General features: G+C 34.0%; 1 protein-coding gene across 17 annotated transcripts in view; it reads left to right on the top strand.

Moving 5' to 3' along the window:
* EYA4 (EYA transcriptional coactivator and phosphatase 4) overlaps positions 1-24,107 on the top strand; it is a 266,652-nt gene that overhangs the window by 192,144 nt on the left and 50,401 nt on the right. For 9 of the 17 annotated variants that reach the window (XM_028494438.2, XM_028494432.2, XM_028494431.2 and 6 more), the window contains exons 4-11: positions 1,113-1,237; positions 2,659-2,727; positions 9,757-9,849; positions 14,256-14,322; positions 15,550-15,692; positions 15,841-15,984; positions 17,705-17,784; positions 21,464-21,647. In XM_028494438.2, coding sequence (XP_028350239.1) covers positions 1,113-1,237; positions 2,659-2,727; positions 9,757-9,849; positions 14,256-14,322; positions 15,550-15,692; positions 15,841-15,984; positions 17,705-17,784; positions 21,464-21,647 — 905 coding nt within the window. The remainder of the gene's footprint in view (positions 1-1,112; positions 1,238-2,658; positions 2,728-9,756; positions 9,850-14,255; positions 14,323-15,549; positions 15,693-15,840; positions 15,985-17,704; positions 17,785-21,463; positions 21,648-24,107) is intronic. The other 8 variants (XM_028494430.2, XM_028494429.2, XM_028494440.2 and 5 more) reach the window with 5 other exon arrangements.

The raw sequence follows: 24,107 nt of genomic DNA, 5'->3' as shown, positions 1-24,107 counted from the left end.
TGTTATAAGTTTTTATAGTTTGTGTCTTTCAGGAAAGTCTGATTTTATCTAAATTATTGAATTATTTAGCATAATATTGTTCATAAGATTCTCTAATTATCCTTTTTAGTATCTTCAGTATCTCTAATGTTCATCTGGATTTGTAAATTGTCTCTGTTATTCATAGATTTTCTATTTCAGTGATTTCTGCTTTTTATTGTTTCCTGTCTTTTACTTACTTTGTGTTCAGTTGCCTTTCTGTCACTGTTTTCTTAAGGTAGAAACTTAGATCACAGATTCTAAACCCTTCTTTTCTTATGTAACCATTTAAAGATATAAATTTCTCACTAACTACTGCTTTATTGGCATACGACCAATATTGATTTGATTTTTCCTAAGATTTTATTTTTTAGGGTAGTTTAACACTTACAGCAAAGTTGAACAGTAGGTACAGAGATTTTTCCATCTACCCCCTGCCCTGCACATGCATAACCTCCCCTATTATCAGCATCACTCACCGGAATGCTGCATTTGTTACCAAGGATGAACCTACATTGAAAGTACATAGTTTACCTTAGTGTTAACTCTTGGTTCTGTACATTCTGTGAGTTTGCATAATGTATAATGACATACATCTTTCATTACAATATCATACAGAGTATTTTCACTGTCCTAAAAATTCTCTGTGCTCTGCCTATTCATCTCCACCCCAATCCCACCCCTGGCAACTATTCTTTGTGCTGTTGTTGTCACATATTTTACTTTTATCCTATATCATAAATTGCACAGTTCACTGTCTTTCATGAATTAAGAGAAAAATAAGATAATCTTTTGTATTTACCTACAAATTTACCTTTCTGTCACTCTTCATTCCTTCCTGTAGATCTGAGTTTTTGTATGGTTATTACAAATAACAAACAAATGAGGAAGCTTAACTATCATGGAAGCTTTACTTATTTATTAATTTTTAACGGACCATCACGTTCACCTGATTAACCAAAAAGTCTTAGCTGTGGGTTTCAAGTCCTATTATTGTGAGATCACCTGCATGCTCAGTAGAGTGATATACATAGTTTATTAAGAAAGCATTGCTGAAATTTCAACTTTTTCTCTGTTGCTTCCTGCTCCAACAGGTCTATGGAAATGCAGGACCTAGCAAGTCCTCATCCTCTTGTTGGAGGTGGCGACACTCCTGGTAGCTCCAAACTGGAGAAAGCTAATCTCAGCAGCACATCGGTCACCACAAATGGGACAGGAGGTAAGTGTACAACCCTGAAGACACTCAGAATCACATTTCAAACTTTATTGTGGCTTTACATGTTAGGGATCTGCTAGTAAATAAATATTATATCTCATAAGCAATAACATCATAGCATTATACTCAAGTAATATATAGTTAATGGATTATTTATTGTTCTGTTGATTTTCTTGAAATTTTTGCTCCTCCTCTATAGCTGGAAACATTCAAAAGAATAGATAGCTCCGAGCAACATTTTGAAGGCCTTTAGCAGGCTTTCTTTTTGTATTTGCCCTTGTACATATTTTTCAAAATGTAAAAAATGTGGCCAAAGGATTTACTCTCTGATCTTACTCAACAACAACAAAAATAGAAAACGGAAAAGAAATTCTACTAGTTTTTGGTTTTATTTTGAATTTTAAGAGAAAGGCTACTCCAAAATTTTTCTTAAAAATGGTTTTTCTTAAAAACGGTTTTGGGAATAGAAAAATGTCCATATCTGCTGCATTTTCTTTTCAAAGAGAGAAATACCTAACATGTATTTGAAATAGGAATTGAATTTTTTTCTAGATACCTTTTCATATGATTAGCTCATAATTATGCCACAACATATGGCAACAATAATAACTATTTCAAATATTTCACCCTATTGTTTTTATAAAATTCATTCAACCTGTCAGAAAATACGATCTGATTTTTGCATCAGAATATGTATACGTAGAAAGCCTCTACATATATATGTACATATATACACATATATAAGCTGCATTTTAAATTACTCACAATTATTTTGAAGTTTTGTAGATTTAGTTGTTTTCGTCGAGTGAAAAATTACTTGAAAATTGCTTTAATTTGTAAGCTATTCATATTATTAGATATCAGCATTTGCCACATCATATTTTCTTTTAAATTTTCAGTAAATATTTATGAAATTGATACACCTCTTTCCACTTATTTTAGAGTAACTGTGAAATCTAAAATTTTATTTGTAAAGTTGTGTGGATTGCAACTTGCCTGTATTTAATAGTGTTTTACATAAAACCCTTTGTAAATTAACATTTTCCTTGTTTATAGTGTTTGTCTCTAAACATGCATCTATAATTTTGGCTAATTAATTATAGGATTGCAAATTTATAAGATTGTTTAGTGATAACTTGTGGAGTAAGAACATTTATATTTAAACCTTAACTTGGGTGCAAATAATAAGATTTAAAAACAACAACAACAACATGCACTCTGAAATCAGACTTTGAAGGTCACTAATCACCATGTATGTATATTTAGCTGAACTAAAACATACCTGATAAACTAAAATGTAAAAGTCATACCATGCAGTTGTAATTTTGGCCAAAGGGTCAGAAACCAGTACAAGCACTGAAGACTATTCTCGTACACTGAGCAGGCATTCAGACAATGAACCCTTATGCTGTTCCTGTTCTCAGGGGACAACATGACTGTTTTAAACACTGCAGACTGGTTGCTGAGTTGCAACACCCCCTCCTCCGCAACAAGTATGAGAGATGATGGTACACTGCATGTGTTTGGGTGTGTGGATTTGCCCTTCTGGTTTGCTTTCTGTTGCTATTTCTGTTTGCACTCCCTTTTCTGTGTTCAGTACTTATTATAAAAAAAAAAAAAAAGAGACATGAACACACCTTTTAGTTGTTTATTGATAACAGCTGGCTATGTTTTTCTTATCAACTAGTATTCTAATCTTAGATCAGTAGTATTCTTTTCTTAGTTTTTTCATAATTTTGCACAAATGGGTGCATCTATTATTTTTCTATCAGTTTATTAAGTGGTAATTCAACACAACTGTCATATCAATGAGCAGTTGAAGCAGATTGCGCCTACATACAAACTCAATCTCCATAGCCTATAGCCTTTCATAAATTAAATTAAATTCATAGCATGGCAAAATGATATTTCCTATTTTACAGACTTTAATAAACATTCCAATTAAAATACCTAAAATAATATTAACATTAAAAAACCCATCATTTAAAAAATTACCAGTGATTAAAGCTATACATTTAAAATTATAAATTAATATTAAATCTCTTAAAATGTTTTGAACTGTAGATATTAACTACATTCCTACATTTATATATATATATAATATAAATAAACTTCCTGCCAAACCAAAAGTTAATATGCTATCAAAATTTAAAAATTAAAACAAAACCACATAAAACTTCTGTAGAACCACCTAATTCTAGCATTAAAAAGAAGAGCTCACGACCTGTTAGAAATGTGCGGTACAAGCAAGCAGTTAGAATAGGCACAGTTTGCCTGGACCTTGCTGTATGTAGATTAAATTAGAATACATGACCAGTGGATGAAAAGTACTCCATTAAGCCCGTTATTTAAATTTGTATCATTTTAGTTTCTTTTTTTTTAAATTCCACACTTAAAATATACTTTTCATACTTAAAAATATGTTGCCAGAATTTAGTTCCTCTTAATTCTAACTCAAGGGTCTTTTTTTACAAAGAACCAGACAGGAAATGTTTTAGGCTTTGTAGGCTATGCTGTCTCTCTCTGTCTCATCTATGCAGCTCTGTCACTGTAGCTCAGATGCAGCCATAGGCAATACATAAATGAATGAGAGTGGTCAGGTTCCAATAAAACTTGATATATGGACCCTGAAATTTAAATTTCATATAATTATCACATGTCACAAAATATTCTAATTTTGATTTTTTTTAAACATTTAAGATGTAAAAAACATTCTTAGCTCACTGGCTGTTGTTCTATTCTGACATATTAATGTAACATAGGCAACTTTACAATAGTGGATATACGCAATCAATATTTAGTAATTTACATCTAATATCCAACAGAAAAAATTTTTTAAGTGTAAAACATCAAGTTTTCCTAGTTCTTAGTATTAATGGTTAAGAGTTGTGTGACCATATGGGAAAAAAAAGGACTTCTGTGTCAGGAAGACCATGGATCTGAAACCTGGCACTACATTTACTAGCTGTGTCATCTTGGACAAGTTACTTAACCTCTCTGAGCTTTAATTCTTTTCTACAAAAGAAGATAATAATACTTTACTGGCAAAACTTTTGTTTTAAATCATATAATGTATGTAAATTTGGGGCAATATAAACCAATATAATTCCTTTTCCTTAATTAATAATTCAATAATAATTAGGCAACAGTTTTTTAAGGAAAATGGAAACATGCAGTCAGTGTGTTAAAATACTCTCCAATGTTTGGTCAGACAATAAATTTTTCTGCATTTAGAACATGTAAACTGGCCACAGAGGCAAACTTTTAGAAATAAAATGTTAAGTATACTTTGACTATTAAGGATATAGTCTCGGTGGCATAATGATATGAAATATTTAATGAATTTTAATGACTCTTTATGCCATGTATTTATAACATAAACTAAGCATTTGATGCACAATGTTTCCCATTGAGAGTAAACTATTTTATTTATAATTCTGGGTTTTATTTATGGAATTCGATCACTTTATAAAATTATTATAATAAAACAAAAGACAAAAGCAAAAGCTAATTTAGTGGCCTTTCAAGATCTTTCCATTAACTTTAGATTTTCAAAAAGATAATTTTGATAGTTTTTACTGATACGAATGAGTTAATAGTATCACCTTAATATCCTACCCTACTACCTTGGTGCTGTTTAAATATATTACATTATTCCTTAAAGTAATTTTTAAAGGGGTTCATCACCTTAATCCTAATTCTGTAATTACATCTGCAGATTTATATTAGAACCTCGATTTTCCTTTCAAATTTTTGTCACTTGTGAAATTGTTAAAATGAAGAACTGTCAATAAAAATATAATAAATACAATCATATCTTAGCATACAGATCGGTGGTCAACAAACTTTTTTTGTAAAAGGTCAGATAGTAAATATTTTCAGCTTTGCAGGCCATATGGTCTCTGTTGTAACTATTCAACTGTGCTTTCATTGCACAAATGGAGCCATAGACAATATTTAAACAAATGAGCTTGACCATATTCAAATAAAACTTGATCTATGAACACTGAAATTCGAATTTCGTAAAATTTTTATGTCACAAAATATTCTTCTTTGATATTTTTCAACTATTTAAAAATGTAAGAGTCATTCTTAGCTCACGGGCTATACAAAAACAGGCCGTGGGGTAGACTTGGCACTTGAGATGTAGTTTGCCAACCCAGATATAGATTCATGTATGCTACTTCATGTATATGTATATACATGCATGTAAATGCATGCCAATCATGTGAAAAGTTACTTCCATATATAAGTAAGATTCTAATTTCCCTAATGGTGTCAATATACATGATTAGCTATACTTTATATACAAAATACTTAGATTTATTGGAAGTGCTTAGAATAGGGTCTAAATGTGAATTTTCACTTTCTAATTTAAAATGTATCAGGTTCCCATTATATGCCAGGTTCTGTGCTAAGAAATGGGAACCCAATGACCTATAGAACATGATACTAGCCATCAAGGGACCAAAAGTCTAGCAGAGGGAAACAGAAAAGAAAATAATGAGTGCATAATGTGTTCAAGGTGGGTGCACAGCAGACGGAGGGAATATTTGATTCTACATGGAGATTAAGAAAATACTTCAAAGAGAAGATTTGGGGGAACCAAGATCAGACATTCTGATTTGGGGGAACCAAGATCAGACATTCTGATTGGGTTTATGGTGTTTTCTATATTTGAAATCTGTAGAGCATAGAAAAGAATCTCCCAGAGTTTTTAATATAGAGATGATTGATTCACATGGGATGAATTTGTTTCTGAGTATTATGTGTCTGTGCAGTAGAACCAGCTACTCTTGTGGCTCTACTCTTTTTAGATTTTCTTTCTGGAATGAAAGCCGTAAATTGGAAGCATCATCAAATTATTTTACAAAACTAAATACTTCATGGATATTTAGAAATGAAAGACACTTGGTGCTCATAGGTTTTTGAGTGAAAAAATTGATTTAGAAAAACATAAATCATAAAACTAGTAGGCAATACTTCTTTCCTCCCCTGCAGTGTTGTAAATTGTATCCTTCCTGAAATGTCGTATCCTTCCTATCCTCTGAAATTCTTTGTAGAACCTAAGTTGTCAGAGGTGGCTATGTGAGATTTTGTGGTTCAGGAAGGAGTATATTTGGAATTACATATATAGTCTTTTAAGTGGACACCAGTTTAAACACAGATCTCTGAAGATGAAATGTAAAATGTAAAGTACTTGGGTTACCTCTCTTTCAAGGGTTAATTAAGCCTAATATTGCAAAAAATGAACATGAGTATTAAGTTATGATAATAACACAGACTTCCTCTAAAAATAATTAATATATATTAATGTTGTACTTGACTTCTAAAGATAATCTGAGGGGACAAGATTAAATTTGCTTTGAAAATACTTGTATGAGGGTATGGAAGAAGGTTAGGATGTAAAGAGAGAAAATCAGTGATTTAGTAGCCATAGCTGACAAGAATCTCATGCAATCTTGATTTAGTCCACAGAGATCAATTATTTTTGAGGTTAAAAATAAAACCCAATCATATCAATATAATAAAATGACTTTGACTTTTTTTTTACTATTTGGCTTTATGAAAAACATCTAAGTTGCAAGTGGATAACTAGCGTGGAGGGGGCCTGGCAATATAATTATTTCTTGAAGTAATGGTTCTGTACAAAGTGCTATATGTATGTAGATTTTCCATCCCACCTTTTGGGAAATGAACCTTGAATCACTTATTTCGAGCATGTAGAAGAATAAAACCACAAAACTCTCTAACCTAAGAATTTAAAAATGATTGCAGCTTTTGAAATCAAAATGTTTATTTTGTAAGTTTGAATTTTGTTCATAAAGATGATGCTTTTCTTCTATAGAAGGTTATTCTCTCCATTTGACAGCATGAACTGTAATGATATTGGACACAGTCCTTAAAATAAATTAAAAGCCCTGTTTAACTTCTGTGTTAACTTAAGAATAATAGAATACAGTAAAAAAACATATATATACATTTGAACAGGACAGTGAATGTACACTCATAAACTTTTGGAATGAGTATTTTTATAAGTTTTAGAAAACAGATGCATAAAACTAGATTTGTTTCATTGATGAACATCTTTCCAATAGTGTCTTGCACATATTAAATGTGTGGAAACAAAAGCAAGACAAAAGAAAATGGAATACATTTCAAATATATTCAGACCTGTAGTGAAAACGACTTCCATCTTTCAAACTTTATAATTATCATAATGTTTATTTTATAGTCATTACCTGTTTTCTAAATATTAAGACACTTCTTTGTATTTTAACATCTTTTAAATAAATCAGCTAATCATATAAAGAATGCCCATTTCACTTCTCTAAGTTTTCTGTTCCTGAAAAAAACTTATTATTACTTAATATTACTTTCTTTCTCTATAAAAATCAAATCAAAATAACTTGGCATCTTACTCAAGAGATGTTTGCTGATGCTACCCTCCTGTGAACATAAATTATTTTCTGTAGCAGCATGATTAATTTTCCCCCTTTTCCCTATTATTCAACACTTACCCACATATGAAAAATAAGTTTGGATTAATGGGTAATGTTTTCCCCCAAATGTTAGCATCCATTTAACTATTACTTTTAAATCCATGTGTTTTAGTCCACTGAACACATCTTGATGTGTATGCTTCTCTTTATATACTTTCTAGTGATGCCTCTTCTCAGCTAAATGAGCCTCCTTTGTCTTTGACTAAAAGCAGACCTTTAAAATTTTAATGAGAGATGATTCCAGGATAATGAATGCAACCACAAACTCTCTCTCTGGCTTTTCTTCCTTCTCCTTTCAAACTCTCTCTCTGGCTTTTCTTCCTTCTCCTTTTGACCACCTGAAACTTTCAAATTGAGGAGATTATAATCAACACCAATACTAAGTTTTTGAAATCAAACCTCAAAGTTGGGATCCAAAGTAACAAAACTAAACCTCATGTCTAGCTTGGTTAGTGTTTTAGACATTCTGCTTCCCCTCTCCCCATTTCACAAGTGAAATATATATAACCATTAGTATTAATACATCTAAATATTGTTATAGATTTAGACATGTTTAAATAGGAATTTAGCCATGATTAGAATTTGGAGGTTCTGACAAACTGTCTCTTATCTTAGTTTTGCTGGAGGCTTTGGACGATTCCTTTTTGCCATATGTCAGAAGTCAGATGGGGACATTGCATCATAGAGAGTAGCTTTTACACCTTTCTAAACCCTACTCTGGATCATCTCTATACAGATGAAAGGGATTCTTGGTTAGTTAGTGCTGCCTGTGAGGCAGTGTGGTTTAGAGTTTGGATTCTTTCCAACCTTTACAGTTCGACTCTGAATCTTCCAGCAAATCTTCATGACATAGTTAAATCCCGGATGCTAAATTAACCCCAGAGCTCACTGAGGGAGGGTCCAGCCAATTCTCTTCATGTGGAAAGGGAACATAATCATTACTGCATGTTTCTCCATCATTAATTGCTTTTCTAACAGAGTAACGTCGCTGACTTGCTTGCTTGGTTGGTACGCTCTGAGCCCACTATTCTTTTGGCCATATTTGTCCGTGGTTGGCTAGCCTTCAGCTTTCTTCTTTATAGTTTTCTGCTTGCTTCTGAGGTTTTGAACTGTGTCATTCCATTTATGACCAGGAAACATAAGAGGTGTTAAGCAGAAAATAATTTAGTTTATTCCCTTGCTTCTGTGATACATGGAGCTCTGCCCACAAAGGGAAAATATGGTGTGACAAAATGGGTAGAGGCTTTTTCACTGCCCTTGTCAAACTCGTTGCATCTAATAATGACAATGATGTATACCTCAGTGGCTACATCATTGCCAAATGAGGATTTTGCCAAAATATACCACCTCAACGGAGAAATAATATATGAAAGAGTTTTCAAAAGATACAATTACTGCTGTAGAAACCATCTCTTATTCTATGCTTATGTCTATAATGTATTAAAAATTGTTATACCATTAGAATAAAAAGCCCAACACCTGATGGCTCTTTTGGCTTTTGTAGAGCAGAAATTTACCGAGTGCTTCATCTTTCACCCACCATATGAATACACCCTTGGTTTCTGTATTTGCATATGCCTCATTGTATTCTTAAGCAATCTTTTTTTTTTAATGTCATCTTGGGAAGAATAAAATATAAGCAGTAAATCTCTTTGTTACGATTTGGATTAAATATTCTAAAGACTGACTGACAATTCCTTTCTTCTGCCTTTTGACTATAATACCAGAGTGTGCTTAGGTGATTTAAAAATGCAAATACACGTACTGCTGTTTCACTGTGTAAGGTTGACTGCCTTTAAAAGCCAGATTCGAGAGAACCAGCTTAGGCAGAAGATTTCTAGATTAAATCCTCTATAAGTGCATGTCCATTTAGAAGCTAAATTAACAAAACTCTCCTTATCGACTTCCCAAGTTTTCTCTTGCATGCCCTTGGTAGCTAGAAAAGCCACTAGTCATACAGTCAGCATCTTTGATATAAAGTTAGAAATAAAACTCACATGTACTTATTCTTCTACGTAGTGTCTCTCCTTGCAGTCAAAACAGAGCCTTTGAACAGCAGTGAAACCACAACCACGACTGGAGATGGAGCGCTTGACACTTTTACTGGGTCAGGTAAAGCCTTAAGCTCGTGTGTTGTTCTGTACGCATTGGGGTCCACCTCATCCTCCTGGTGAATAGGCGAGAATTGGATTTTTATAAATTCAGCAATAAATTCACTTTTTGGAAAACTCATTGTCATAAAATTACGCTTTTTTTAGAAATGATGTTTAGAGTAGTTTTGCTGCATCTGCAGTTGACAGCAAAGCAACCCCCTGACTTTCTTATTAGAAATAAGCAGAACTGACTTCTTTCATAATTATTTTATACAGTGCTTAATTTAATTATTAGGTTGTAATTGTTAACTTTGTTCCTTCAATTTACCCATTTAAATGACATAAAAACTGCCTTCTCTCCAACATTCAAGATGTAAAACTATCCATTTGATTCTTTCTAAATAACCTTGTTTCCTCTCTGGGTTTTAAAAAAAAACCTTCCTGTGTAAGCAGCTGAGTGACAGGTATTAAAGGTTAATGGGCTGCAGGAGAGCACATGCTGGTCGCATTAGAACCCAGCCTCTGAGAGCACGACTTTCGCTCAAATGCTTCAAAGAGAACAATAGCGTGTCTTTAAACATCAATCCTCTTTAAATATAAATACCTGATAACTCCCAGGTGGGCACAAGGACATGCAATAAGTTGACTTAAGGATTTTTTTTCATTACTATATTTCGTTTGGTTGATTATCTGGTGAAAGGACGTTTTTTTTTTAACCTGAGGAGGAATTTGTATAGCAGAAAGATGAACATTAAACCTAGAAAAGTATTTGTGATAGTTAAATCTTGGTTCTGTTATTCTACTCTAATATATTTTATACTTATTCATGTTCTCATATACAAGGATTTTGTGTGGGTATGCTTCTCATGTAAAAAGAGCTGAGGTAAATCCTTGACTATAATGTCATTATAGCATATATTTGATTTTTATAGATACGGATGATCCCGTTTCATTGGTTCACACTGATTGGAAGCAGCTGCCATATATTCACATAAATATTAGTACTCCAAACAGAAAGATATAATAATTTACACAATTTGTATAGAGAAGCATGTGTCCTAATTCACATGCTTTCTAGCAATTCTCTTGCCTCTTAGCAGATAAATAGGCACCAACTTACCCTAGCATTTATATTACTTACCATAACTGTTGTAAACTTTCTGCAAAGTAAATGCATATTTGAACACAGTTTTTAAGGATAGGAATGAAATTAAGTGATCGCTGACATACTTAAATAGTACACTACAAGTTAATGAAAGCTGAATGAAAAATTATGGGATGTTAGCTCCAGAAGGAATTTCAGAGATCTGTGATGATCCGTTTTATAGGCAAGAATATGGCGGCACAGAGAAGTTAAAGGTGGTTAAGGCCATACAGTCAAGGCCTCACAGGTGGTCACTGGTATAAATGATTCTAGAGTAATGTCCTGGTCAGTCCAACAGTCTTTTCTTTAATACCCCACTGGAAAATATAAAGATGGAAAAAGAAACAGGTGTGAACTGTCAAGCTGTCTGTAATTTACTCATATTATATTTACAAATAGTTTCCCAGTTTTCTTTTAAGAATTATCTAGGGCTGTGCTGTCCAGAAAAGTAGCCACTGGCCATATGTAGCTATTTAAGTCTAAATTAAATACTATTTGGTCAAGCAAAAATTTTTTATCTAGTCACATTAATTACATTTTAAGTGTTTAATAGTTGTATGTGGGGTTTTTAATGGCTACCATATTGAACAACTCATAGAACATTTCCAACGCCATGGACCAAGTTCAATTAGACAGAGTGCTTTAGGTCAGGGATTCTCAACAGCACCACTATTAAAAACTTGGCTAATATTTTATTGTGGAAGAGCTGTCCTCTGCATTGTAAGGTGTTTAGCGGCATCCCTGGCATCTATCCCAAGTTAGCTGTAGCTTTCCTCAGTTGTGACAACCAAAGATGTCTTCTAGCATTCTAAATGTTCCCTGGCAGGCAAAATTTCCACCCATCCCCCAGCGTCATCTCCCACCTCTCATCCCATTGAGAGTCACTAATCTAAGGTGTTACAGTAATAAGGGTAAAACCTTAAAATTGCTTGACACCACCCTATGAGAATCGGATAAAATTCATTAAAAATGTGTTTTAATTAATTTTCAGGACATTTTGAAGACAAGCACTTTTGCTAACTTTTATATGCAGAAATGATGGAGTATAATGAGTGGAGTGCTTTGCATACATCTCTTGATTAATTAAATGACAATGGGGAATAAAAGGAAAGTCTCCTAAATTTGTACATGGTATTCCAGAAATCATACTGGAAAGATTAGGCTGTTCTGTGTAGGAACGGTCTTTACTTTGATCAGCATAATCTCAGCTCGCTTTAATCCAATTTTGTTGTTGTTTTCAGTTATCTGCAGATTTATTAGTTAGAATAAAATATATACAGCTTCGTTAAGAAGCATAAACTTTCTAAGTTTTATGTAAACACAGTTTTCTAAGTCGAAGGTTTTGTTTTCTACCTAGAAAATGAACATATAGACATTAATATGAAATTTTAAAGGTTGAGCCTTTATACTGTTATGGGTACATTATTCTAATGATATCTTGATTCATTCATTAGAGGGAAGAAGCATCCTATATATTCAGATTTGTGTTCATATATGTGAGACTTTTTTCTGAAATAATTTTGTTCTTTGGCTAATTCAATAAAAGCTGAACGTTTCTTTTCATTATTTGATGTTTCTTTAGAAAAGCCTTGTGTTTCACAGTCTTGAGAATAACTGATTAGTATAGTCTGAGTCTTGAGTGTACCACAATGAAGTTTTATAAATGAAACAAAAAATGTGGAATTGAACCTTACTTAAGTATATTTCTGCTAAATAGAGTATAAGTATTGCGAATCAATGAATCAGACTGAATTTCCTGTGCAGTACACTGTTGCTATTATGTAGTGTATGTTTAGTGCCCATAGTGTGAGAGAAAGGGCCTGTTCTCATTGAGTTGATTTGAAAGTTTTAAACATTCTTTATGCTTTTAATAAATAAGTAGAAAATTAATGGTTCAGTGGTCCATGTGTTTTCAAATATACATAGCAAATTCACTTAAATTTGGTTGCTGAAAATATTTAGAACATAACACCTCTAATCATATTCAGTGATTGTCAAAATTGATTCATAATATTCTTGAAAATATACTCTGTGCATTATTGCTATGAAAACTATAATATACTCTCCGTACTCAGAGCTTACAGTCTAAATAGCATTTTAAATACATTAAATTCTATGTGTTTATGAAGCAATAGATCACAAGGGTACTTAATAGCATTTGGATATAGAAATATATCATGTTTCATAAAATAGTTAGCAACCTAAGCCTATTTGTCACTTTTACAATTCTAAAGGTTTAGCTCCAGAATTATTATGAACAACTTAGAAAAGACATAGTACTTTGAAGTATAACTATGATTGATTAGACTAAACTAATTCCAGCACTGCATTGTATACTACTTTAATCTTTTTGAAAAGTGAATGAACAGCAGATGGCCTAATAAAGACACTCTGTGTGCTTGCCCAGTATGGATTGGCTCTGAAGGGACTGCCTTAACACTTTAGGGTCCATATATTTGCAATACATCTGTCTTAGTCAAGGCAGATGGTTAAAGGAAAGAGAAACTTCCAAACTTTTGGATACATTCCAGTTTGGGACTGCATGTTTGGCTGAAATGTTAATAGGACCTGATTTTCACCTTTCAGTTCTTCTCAAAAAAGTACAATCTCTGATAGTTCAAAATATGTTTATAAATATGATTGCTGCTGCTTCTTGCAGTTAGGTTTTTTTTTTTTTGATGTTGCATTATCACCCATGCTTTCTGTGTATATTCCAATTATTATCAGAATTATTTGGACCCTGCATTTTAAACTACTCATCGGATTGGCAAAATGAAAGGAAAGAGAAAACGATATCATTTTACAACTTGGGGGAAAATGAAGGTTGAAACATCGTATTTTTCTTAATTTTTATTATATTTCTATTAGAATAAATACGCAGGAAGAGCAATATATTTGGAATTTAAAACATAAAGTCTGCAAATTTAAAAATTTACCTTTATATCATGAAAGCTTAATTACCTATAGTCAAGGATATTTATTCATAGCATATTAATACGTAAGAGCATGCTACGGATTTCAGAAAATGGAGGAACGATGAAGGGGAATGATTTGTGAAAAAAGTTCGTGTCATGCTCCTAACACATACGTGAAACAGTTTAATTAGAAGAAAATGTTTAGGCATCTGTTTCTGTCTAGAAAATGAATGAATTTTCTGTTTAGAAAATGAATTTTTTGAAACATATCTCTAACATAGTCATTTCTTGAAATAAGTTTTGCACACTCCAGTGAAATATATTTATAAAGCAACCTTTTTTTGCACTGGTTTTTGTGTCTTACAGTAATAACAAGTAGTGGCTATAGCCCCAGATCAGCGCATCAATATTCCCCACAGCTGTATCCTTCCAAGTAAGTGGTCAGTAGTCTTTCAGATTTGTTAGAATAATTTTCCAGCATTATCTTGATTAATCATGTTTACACAATATAACAACTTTAAATCAGGATATATTTATGTATATAAATGTTATAGATAGGCAGTTGAATTGATAGATACTTGGATAGATTCATTGGATAGATTAGACATTAGGTAAATACCCTTCACAAGTCTAGGAATACCCTCACTTATACCTAGACAATTGCTTTAACTCTGGATATTTATATACTTTGAGGAAAGCAACAAGCTCAAACCGGAATACACAGATTTTTTAATGAAAATTCAAAAATGCTGACTAGTTTAAAGAAAATCTAAAAAGATTACATTTTATTCAAACATCAACACTTCATAACTTGTTCCATCATTACAATATTTTTATTGGATTTCAAGTTCTAATAAACATTTTTGAAAATATGCACTATTGCTTTTATAACTAATGTCGTCAAATTTCTGAGCACAGTGGTAGAAATTTCAAGTTTAACTACATAGGGTGTATATCTGAATTTGGTTGCCATCAGCCAGATGTGTCAAGATTTTGGATTCCTGATCATGTACATTTAAAAGTTATTTTCCACAGCAGCTAGAGTGTTTATCCTTAAGTATAGGCTAGAGATTGGATATCCATTTTGGGAACATTCCGTAAGATGTGGCATGATGAAGGGAATGGCATTACATTTCTTTTCGGGAAGCTGCCTACTTTTTCATTTTTTTAAATTTTATTTATTTATTTTTTAAGATTTCTAGTTCTCTGTAGAGAATTCTTGGTAGGGCCTTTAATGACTTCTGTAGTCATTACATAGCATTGGGTCATGCATGGTAACAGGAAATATGCTCATGAGTGTACTAATTAACTGGCCTGGGCTTCACTTTCCTCATCTACATATCAGTTGGAATACTATTTCGAATGTAAGCAATATAGACCTGGAGGAGACTTTAGATGTGATATCTAAACCAAAGTTTTCTTTTCACAGGTGAGGTGTAGACTTAGCGAGTTTAAATTATTTGTCCAAGGTAACTAGACTGGTTTGTAGCAGAGCCTGGGCTCCTGACATTCAGACTCTTGTCCTTTTCCATATTGTTAAAATGATATTATGGATAAAGAGGATTACTTCCGGGCTATTATCAGGTTTCACTGAATCTAAGCTGTCTGAATTAATATGCAGTCTTTGTTGCCACAGTAATGCTATTTTTCTGATATTTAGGCCCTATCCACACATTCTTTCTACACCAGCAGCTCAAACAATGTCTGCCTATGCAGGCCAGACTCAGTATTCGGGGATGCAGCAGCCAGCCGTCTACACAGCGTACTCACAGACAGGACAGCCCTATAGCCTGCCCACTTACGGTATTTCACATCTTCTCTCTTCTTCTTTGGTTATAAGCACGTAATCCTGCTGGCTAGTAGTTGTATAGTCTAATGTATTGATATGTTACAACTCAGAAGTAAGATCACTTTACTAACGAAATGGGTTGCACATGCGTTTTCCAAACAGATCTGGGCGTGATGTTACCAGGCATCAAGACAGAGGGCGGACTCTCACAAACTCAGTCGCCGTTACAGAGTGGGTGCCTCAGTTACAGCCCAGGGTTTTCTACCCCGCAGCCAGGCCAGACACCTTATTCTTACCAGATGCCAGGTAAGTACCCCACAGGAAACATGTTATGTGAGAAAGAATTCTTTGAATGAGACTCCTTGGCTTCAGATTAGGAATATCAAGTCACGAGGACAGTTTTAAATCTTACCACGGCTCACACGACGTCATCAGAAAAGACAAATAACTAGGAAGAAACATGATGAAAAGAGTTCAGTATACATCAAGAAACATGACCCATATCAAAGTTAAATATTTAAGTTTAAGTTGCATAAAATTGGCAGGAAACTAAGTCCAAGCAAAGCAACCTCCAAGCCAGTCGCCATGCCAGTCACATGTTTGGCATCTATTTAAGTGATTTCAAAGATTCATGACAAAACCCAGTATTTTCTTGTCAGGATTCCTTACATATGTAATGCTGTTTTGATTAAATTTAAAATTGAATTAGCACTTCTCTAAGTCCCATTTATTGTTGAATAATTGAAGATTTTTTTTGTTCACTTCTAAAATACCTCTCCCCTGTTAATACTATATTTCTTGAATAGGAATATTGAGAAAATTTGTACCTCCGCCTTAAAACTTTTTTCTCCATGTACGATCATTATTTAATTTTTCTTTTTGTTTTTGTCTCCAATTAAAAATTATTTTTGAACATTGTGTAGCAGTTGCAGAAAATATTTTAGTGACATACCAAAAACATTAAAAGGTTATTTCCTATCTGTCATTTTTTCTATATGGTTAGTCATAGTTTGGGGGCTATATTAACATTATTCGAACCAACTAATATTGCCATTTTAGTTGACTGACTAAAATGAGATAATTACTTAGACCTTTTTGGCTGAATTGACAGGTCTGTTTTTTCCTTATAACATTGGTAGATACATGTATGCATACATGCCTCAACCACAATAAGCCACTGTGGGAAATGCCATAGAGACATATCCATTTATTCCCCAGAATACTTTCATATCGGATATTCCAGGCCATGTCAGTTTGTGTTGATTACCTAATACTATCGCTATTCAAGACACATTGATAAAACAAATAATCAGCTGCTTCAATAGTCTTTTATTTTATTCCTTAACAAGTACATTCCATGAGAACATTTTTTTTTAATCTGTAAATTGATAGTTCACTTGTTTTTGCTATAATTTTTAAAATAATTAAATAACTTTCAGACCTTGTCGTAAAATTTTAGAAGGTCGTCAAACCTTAGATGATTGCAGTATAAACAGTTCTCCCTTGGGTCTGAGCCCTAGCTCACAGCTTTTTTTGTTCTAAAGAAAGGACATAGAGGAACAAAAAGATGGGGAGCTGGAAGCATGAACTCTAAATGGATTCCATGTGTTTATTTCCTAAGCTAGCCCCAGCCAAATGTTTGAACTTGAGTAGTTTTTGTATGTATATGCAGTTGATATGACCACTGGAAAGTTCCAGTAGTTTCCTGGAAGTAGTCTCAGTATAGATAATATCTTATTCTTTGAGTACTTCTGTACGTGTAGACATTGACCCTTGAAGGTTAGCCGAGTCCTTGGTAAGACTGTTCCCACAAGCTCCTGTTTACCTCTATAGACCTCTAAAGAAAAGACTTTACCTGTTGTCACAAGACAGAGCTAAGGACATTTTCCTTAGAAATCTCTCAATTTTAAATCTCACTGCCTCAACAACAAAATTTAAAATATATTTCATTGAAGTCTGTAAAGTGAAATATTTTTAATATTTTTCAAGAAATATTTTTAAAATGCAATTTGTTCTTTACCTCTAGGTTCTAGCTTTGCACCATCATCTACTATTTATGCAAATAATTCAGTTTCCAATTCAACGAATTTCAGTGGTTCACAACAGGTATAGTAGCTTTTGGTGTTTATGCTTTTATATATATTTCAGATTTTTGAAGAATAGTATCAGGTTAGTAAGGTTTATGTATTTGAAATTAAGATGACATTTCAGGGTAGGAAAAATTAGCTATCTGGAATTCTTTGGATTTGTGTAATTCTGGATGTTTCAGTTTTCCTGATTGCTAAAGTTTTGCCCTTTAAACATTTAAGCCATGATTGTTTTAATCATTTAACAGGAAATTACAGAATCTATTGCATATTTTCCTATTATCTTAAGCTATCCTAAACATAATTTTATTTTTTCTTGATAAAACAGTTATTATGAATATTCATAGGTTGAACTATAATCAATAATCAGATTATGATGTAGACTATAAAACGCTCTTGGTCCAAAACCAAATCATTTGTTCCTAAACAAAATGCCTCTCAAACTACTATTGGCTTTTATTTTTTAGTTCCATGATTTTTTTTTTGATAACTGTTAAATTCCTACTCTCCTGACAGCTGTAACTTTTTGCTTTTGTCACCCACTACACCTGCTTCTAGAATTCCTTAGTCCTCATAGTGATGTTTGCTTAATATTTTTGTGTGTTTTGAAACCTGTGATTGTTTTTAGAATCGTGTTAGAATTATGTGTGGAACAAGCATGGATGTGCCTGAATGACTGAGTTAGCATGGAACGACATGAATTTGTGATATATTCAGAAAGTTTTGTCCCTATTTCCTGCTTCTCAGTCATGTTCAGAGTGGCTGAGGTAGAAGGGTAGCTGATTTCATGGGTAAGCAATACACTAACGTAATCGCTGGACTTCTGTGCATTCTAAAATATAAGTTACTGCATAAGTGTTTGCTCTTTGGATTTACTGAAGGAATTATATTAATTGCCTTCTCCTTTCAATTTTTATTAAGGTAACAAGAGGCAAAGAGGAAAATCTGACGATTAAACAGTGGAATAATAATATTTTTGACAGGATTAAACTGTATAGTTTGGCATTAGTTTGAAAAATGGTTTCTTAAAACAGTAAACATCAAAGTCAGTATGCCTATTTTATTATAAAAAATTGAGAATTTTTGATAATCCAGGTAGCTTAATTTTACTCGCTCATTTATTAATACCCCAAACATTTATTGAGCACCTGTTAGCCATTAGATTTTTTGACTGTGCATTGGAGATTCGAAGTCGGTGTTCCCTGCTCTCTGGAAGGATGCAATCCTCCTGAAGACACACACATGAAAATAATATGGACAGGGAATGGAATATTTGGAATATAATAATAGAAATATACACTAGGCAGAGTGGTAGCATAAGGGGAAGACTGCTTTGTTCTTTGTTGGGAGGATTAAAAAAATGATTATTAAGGAGAAGAAAATGTATTGACAAACAAGTTTTATATCAAAAAATACATCCAGTACTAGCAGTATATTTAATTCAGTGGCCCCAGTATAATGTGTAATCTGTATTTCGGACCATGGTCTGAAGACTAATTTATTCTTTTAGCAAATACTCACTGAGTGCCTATTAGATATTAGGAACTGGTCTGTATCCTGGGGAGCTGAAGGTGGGAGCAGGGTGAATGGAACCTGTTTCTTGCTTCAGGGAGCTTTCTGTCTACTGAGAAAAGCAGACAATAAACCAGTAAACACCTGAGTAAATATAGAATTGGAAAGCATGAAGGGAGAGAACAGTGTCCTATTAAAAATATTATGAGAAGGCTAATTTTGAGTAAGGGGGATTTTGTGGAAGGCTTCTCCATGGAAATGACATTTAGACCAAGTCTTCCAAAAGTTAGGTGAAGAATGAGGGCAAGGGTGTTCAGGCATAGAAAGCAGCATGTATCATATCCCTGAGGGGTGAAAATCTTGGGGTGTCAGTGAACTCAAGGAAGGCTGGAGTTTAGTTCGCACCTGAGGGGTAGATGGGGAAACATCCGTTTATGGAGGTAGGCTGCGGCCAGCTCATGTAGGGCCCTGTGGCTTATAATAAGGAACTTCAATTCTATTCCAAGCCCAAAGGGAAGCTATTAAAGAATTTTTTAGCAGGAGAATAGCATCATGTAATTTATTTTTGAAAAATATTGCTCTGGCTTCAGAGACTTTGGAAAAAGCCAAAAATGGAAATGAGGAGAGCAGTTAGAAAACTGGTACATTGGCTACAACAGGCAGTGAAGGTAGCTTGGACAAAGTGATAAGAGTGGAAATGAAGAGTAGGGGGAATCTTTGAGATATATTTGAGTGCAAAAAGACACTATAATCACTGGAAGCTGGTAGACTGGACCTTTCCAGTGAGTAACTTCATCTTCCTCTCCGGGCACTGGCAGCCCAGTGGAGAGCTTCCCACACAGATAGATGCTGGAGTCAGTCTCTCTGGCTTCCAGTTTGAGCCCTGAAACTTGCTGTCTGACTTTGGGCAAATCACTTTAAACATTCTGTGCCTTTATCCCTTTACTTCAGTGTAAAATAGAGATAGTAATAATACTGCATAGGAGGTTGTGAGGATTCAATGAGTAAATCTACTAAAGGCCTTAGAGGAGTGCCTGACACAAAGTAAGCACTGTGTTAATATTTGTGATCCATGTTTTACTCTGAGAAAAATACGTTACTAGGAACTTTGTCCAAATACTGCCAAGAGTTTTCTGTTTGTTTGTTTGTCTTTTTGACTCTCAGGTAATAGGGAACATCAGATCCTGAAATTAACAGACAAATAGAATTTTCATTTTCTGCCATACTGCTTAACCCTTTCTGATGATACATATATTTACTTATACATATATTTACGAACGCAGAGAATTTCCTCTTTTGGAAACCACATCAACCATGGATCTTTGTTTCCCTTAGAAACGTGCATTAGGGAATCTTCATCCTGACCAAGGATTTGTCATCACTGAAAACAATTTGGGCTAAAACATGTCAGATATATTAAACACCAATTATTGCAACAAATACTTATTCCTTACCTTAATATGTAAAAGGATTTTGAAGGATTCTTTACATAATTTTAAGATTATTAAAATTTTTTAAAATAAAAAGCAGGTGAAAGGAATTGACCCAATGGCTTTCTTTTTTCTCTAACAAATGATGCAAACTAAATATTTGAAAGCCTCACGAAAGACTTTAGGTCAAGGCCTCAGGTGGCATGTAGCCTGTGAGAAACTGGGTAAGAATATCTTTTATTCATTTTCTTTTCTCTACTGTTTGCCTCCTGCCAAGAAAACAAAATTATCAAGGGTAGCCTAAAAAGGGAACAAAAATCACAATAATGCAGCCCAAGGTCTGTATGGAAGCGGGGGAGGGGCACACCTCCTCCTTGCTGGTGAGATTAGACGATGAGAATGAATGCTGTGAATACGAACATCTCCTTCTCTCCTCTTCAAATGCATAAGACCTGAGGATGTACATCCCTGGGAATGTAATTCTGGGGGGAAAGTGATGCATATACAACCTTTAAACAGATTAAAATTTGTGTACTGGACCTGGTTTGCAAAACCCGCAAGACATTTCATTACTATGTGCATGTAGAAGATGCCCACAGAATGGTCTCTGCTTATTAGGATCACCTCAAAGCTGTGGACTCCAGAACAAGTGGAGCCAGATACTAATCTTTCCATTGCCATTGTGATTGCTTTTCTTTGGAATATACTAGAGGGTAATCTGTCTTTCAAACACACACACGTCAATTATTATTTCAGGATTATCCATCCTATGCAGCCTTTGGCCAAAACCAGTATGCACAGTATTACTCTGCATCAACATATGGAGCATATATGACATCAAATAACACAGCTGATGGCACGTCCTCCTCAACTTCAACCTACCAGTTGCAGGAATCTCTCACAGGACTGACTAGCCAACCAGGTACAGATCTTCATCCAGGTGAAATACTTTTTATATGTTTTGCTGTATCTAATAATATGGAGAAAATGGGCATTTTAAAAACGAGGCCGAAAGCTTCCAGATAATTATGCTGATGTTTAATCTGTGCTAGTACCACTGATTTAGATGAGGCTTTTCTGGCATTCCAGAAACCTTTCTTTTAGGCGTGGGATAGTTAGGAGATTTTAATATCAAATGAGAGAATACATATGAATATGGAGATAAAAGGTAAGTGGATCTTTTACCAGACTAATTATTTCATGGAGATCTTGACAACATAGAAAAGTTGTAATATTATCTTCTTTGGGTAAAACTGATAATATTTCCTTTATGCTTGAGAAACTGTCTAACTTTTTCACCTTACGAGTCATCAGTAGCCCCAGCCAGTGAACATTGCCCACATTCCTAGGATTTTTAGGATCATTGGTAGGTAGTTTAATATCTTTGTCTGATCAACACATATTTAAAATCCATCATAGTCTTCATTTCCAGAAGCGTGTCTGTATTCTTATTAGAATTGTATTTGCTGACACGTATTTAACACAGCTGAAGAACTTAAAGTTAAAAGCAAGTTTAATAGAGATTCATTGTAATCCCAATCAAAATTCCAGCAGGACCTTTCGGAGAAATTATCAAGATGATTCTAAAATTACAAGGAAAGACAAAGGAACTAGAATAGCCAAATAATTTTGAAAAATAAGGACAAAGTTTGAGGGCTCACATTGCCTGATTTCAAAATTCATAAAATATAGTTATCAAGAATGTTTGGTATTGGCAAAAATGTTAGATACATAGAGCAATGGAATAGAATAAAGAGTCCAGAAATATATATATTTCTGGATATATTTAGTATATGTTGTATATAATGTATACAACATATACAATGATACCACATATACTAAAAGTTTGGGTTTTTTGGGGGGTTTTTTTTTTTGCGGTACGCGGGCCTCTCACTGCTGTGGCCTCTCCCGTTGCGGAGCACAGGCTCCGGACGCGCAGGCTCAGCGGTCATGGCTCACGGGCCCAGCCGCTCCGCGGCATGTGGGATCTTCCCGGACTGGGGCACGAACCCATGTCCCCTGCATCGGCAGGCGGACTCTCAACCACTGCGCCACCAGGGAAGCCCTAAAAGTTTGGTTTTTGACAAAGGTGCAAAGGCAATTAGAGAGAATGAATAGTTTTTCAGAAAATGGTGCTGGAACCACTGACATCCATATGCAAAACAAAACAAAACAAAACATAAAACAGAATCTTGACTTGTAACTCATACCATATACAAAACGTGTTAAAACTAAAACTTCTAGAAGAAAACATGGAGAAACTCTTTGTGGCCTTGGGTTACATAAAAATTTAATAGATATCACGCTAAAAACACAATCCAGAAAAGAAAAGAAAAGCTAAATTAGACTTCATAAAACAAAGAACTTCTGCTCTTCAAAAGACACCATCACAAGAATAGAAAGACACGCCACAGGTTGGGAAAAAATACTTGCAAAACACATATCTGATAAAGCACTTGTATCCAGAATATATAAAGAACTATCAAAACTCAATAAGAAAATCAAAGTTAAGAAATTTTTTGTTTTTGTAAATACCATTTAGTATGTTCAAGAATATTTTTCTGACTTCCAGTTATTTGCAAGATCCAAACTCACCTCTGCTTCTTTTTTGTCCTGCTTTGGAAGGGCAAGAAAATAGGGACACATGGTCACAATACTGTGAATTCTTTCTAACTGGACCAGTGGTTCCAAGAAGACAAAAAGCCCATTAAACAATTATTTATTGAGTGCCTGTTAGGTACCAGGCACTGCTGATATTTCAGCAGTGAATACGCTCTCTGCATACATTTAGCTTCATTTAGCTTCCATTTAACAAGCAAGACAAAGATCAAGCAAATAATTAAAATAGTATGAATGTTGAGAAAAGGAAAATGCTATATAATGTGGGGAATATTAACGAGAAAACTAATTTGAACATGAAGAAGTGACAATGAAACATACTTTAAGTGACAGAGAAAATGCAATTATATTCATGAGATGGCAAGATTCTTTCTTTTTGGTTCACTGTTATATATAGGGTGAATAAACAACAAGGTCCTACTGTATAGCACAGGGAACTATATTCAATACCCTGGATAAACCATAATGGAAGAGAATATTTTAAAAAAGAATCTCAAAATATTGTCTCTAACTATGGACCGAAGGGAAAATTGTTAATAGGTGTACTAGACTTTGATGCCCCTACTATCAGTTTCTTTCCCCTTATCTTCTTTTTAGACCCTCCCTCCTGTAAACACATAGCCCCTTTGAACCTCTAGTCCTCATTCCCTCTTTTTAGGCTTTCCACCTAACCTCCCCCTCTCTTAGCAGCCGTATCTTATGTAGGGCCAGGATGAAGGGAAGGCAAGAGTTGCCTGGGGTGCAGAATGTAAGGGGGCGTTCATTCTCACAGCCCTTAAAT

Source organism: Physeter macrocephalus, chromosome 10, assembly GCF_002837175.3.
Source record: "Physeter macrocephalus isolate SW-GA chromosome 10, ASM283717v5, whole genome shotgun sequence".
Taxonomy (NCBI): Eukaryota; Metazoa; Chordata; class Mammalia; order Artiodactyla; family Physeteridae; genus Physeter; species Physeter macrocephalus.
The sequence above is the reverse complement of the archived record's forward strand: the minus strand, read 5'-3'. Positions and strand labels throughout refer to the sequence as shown.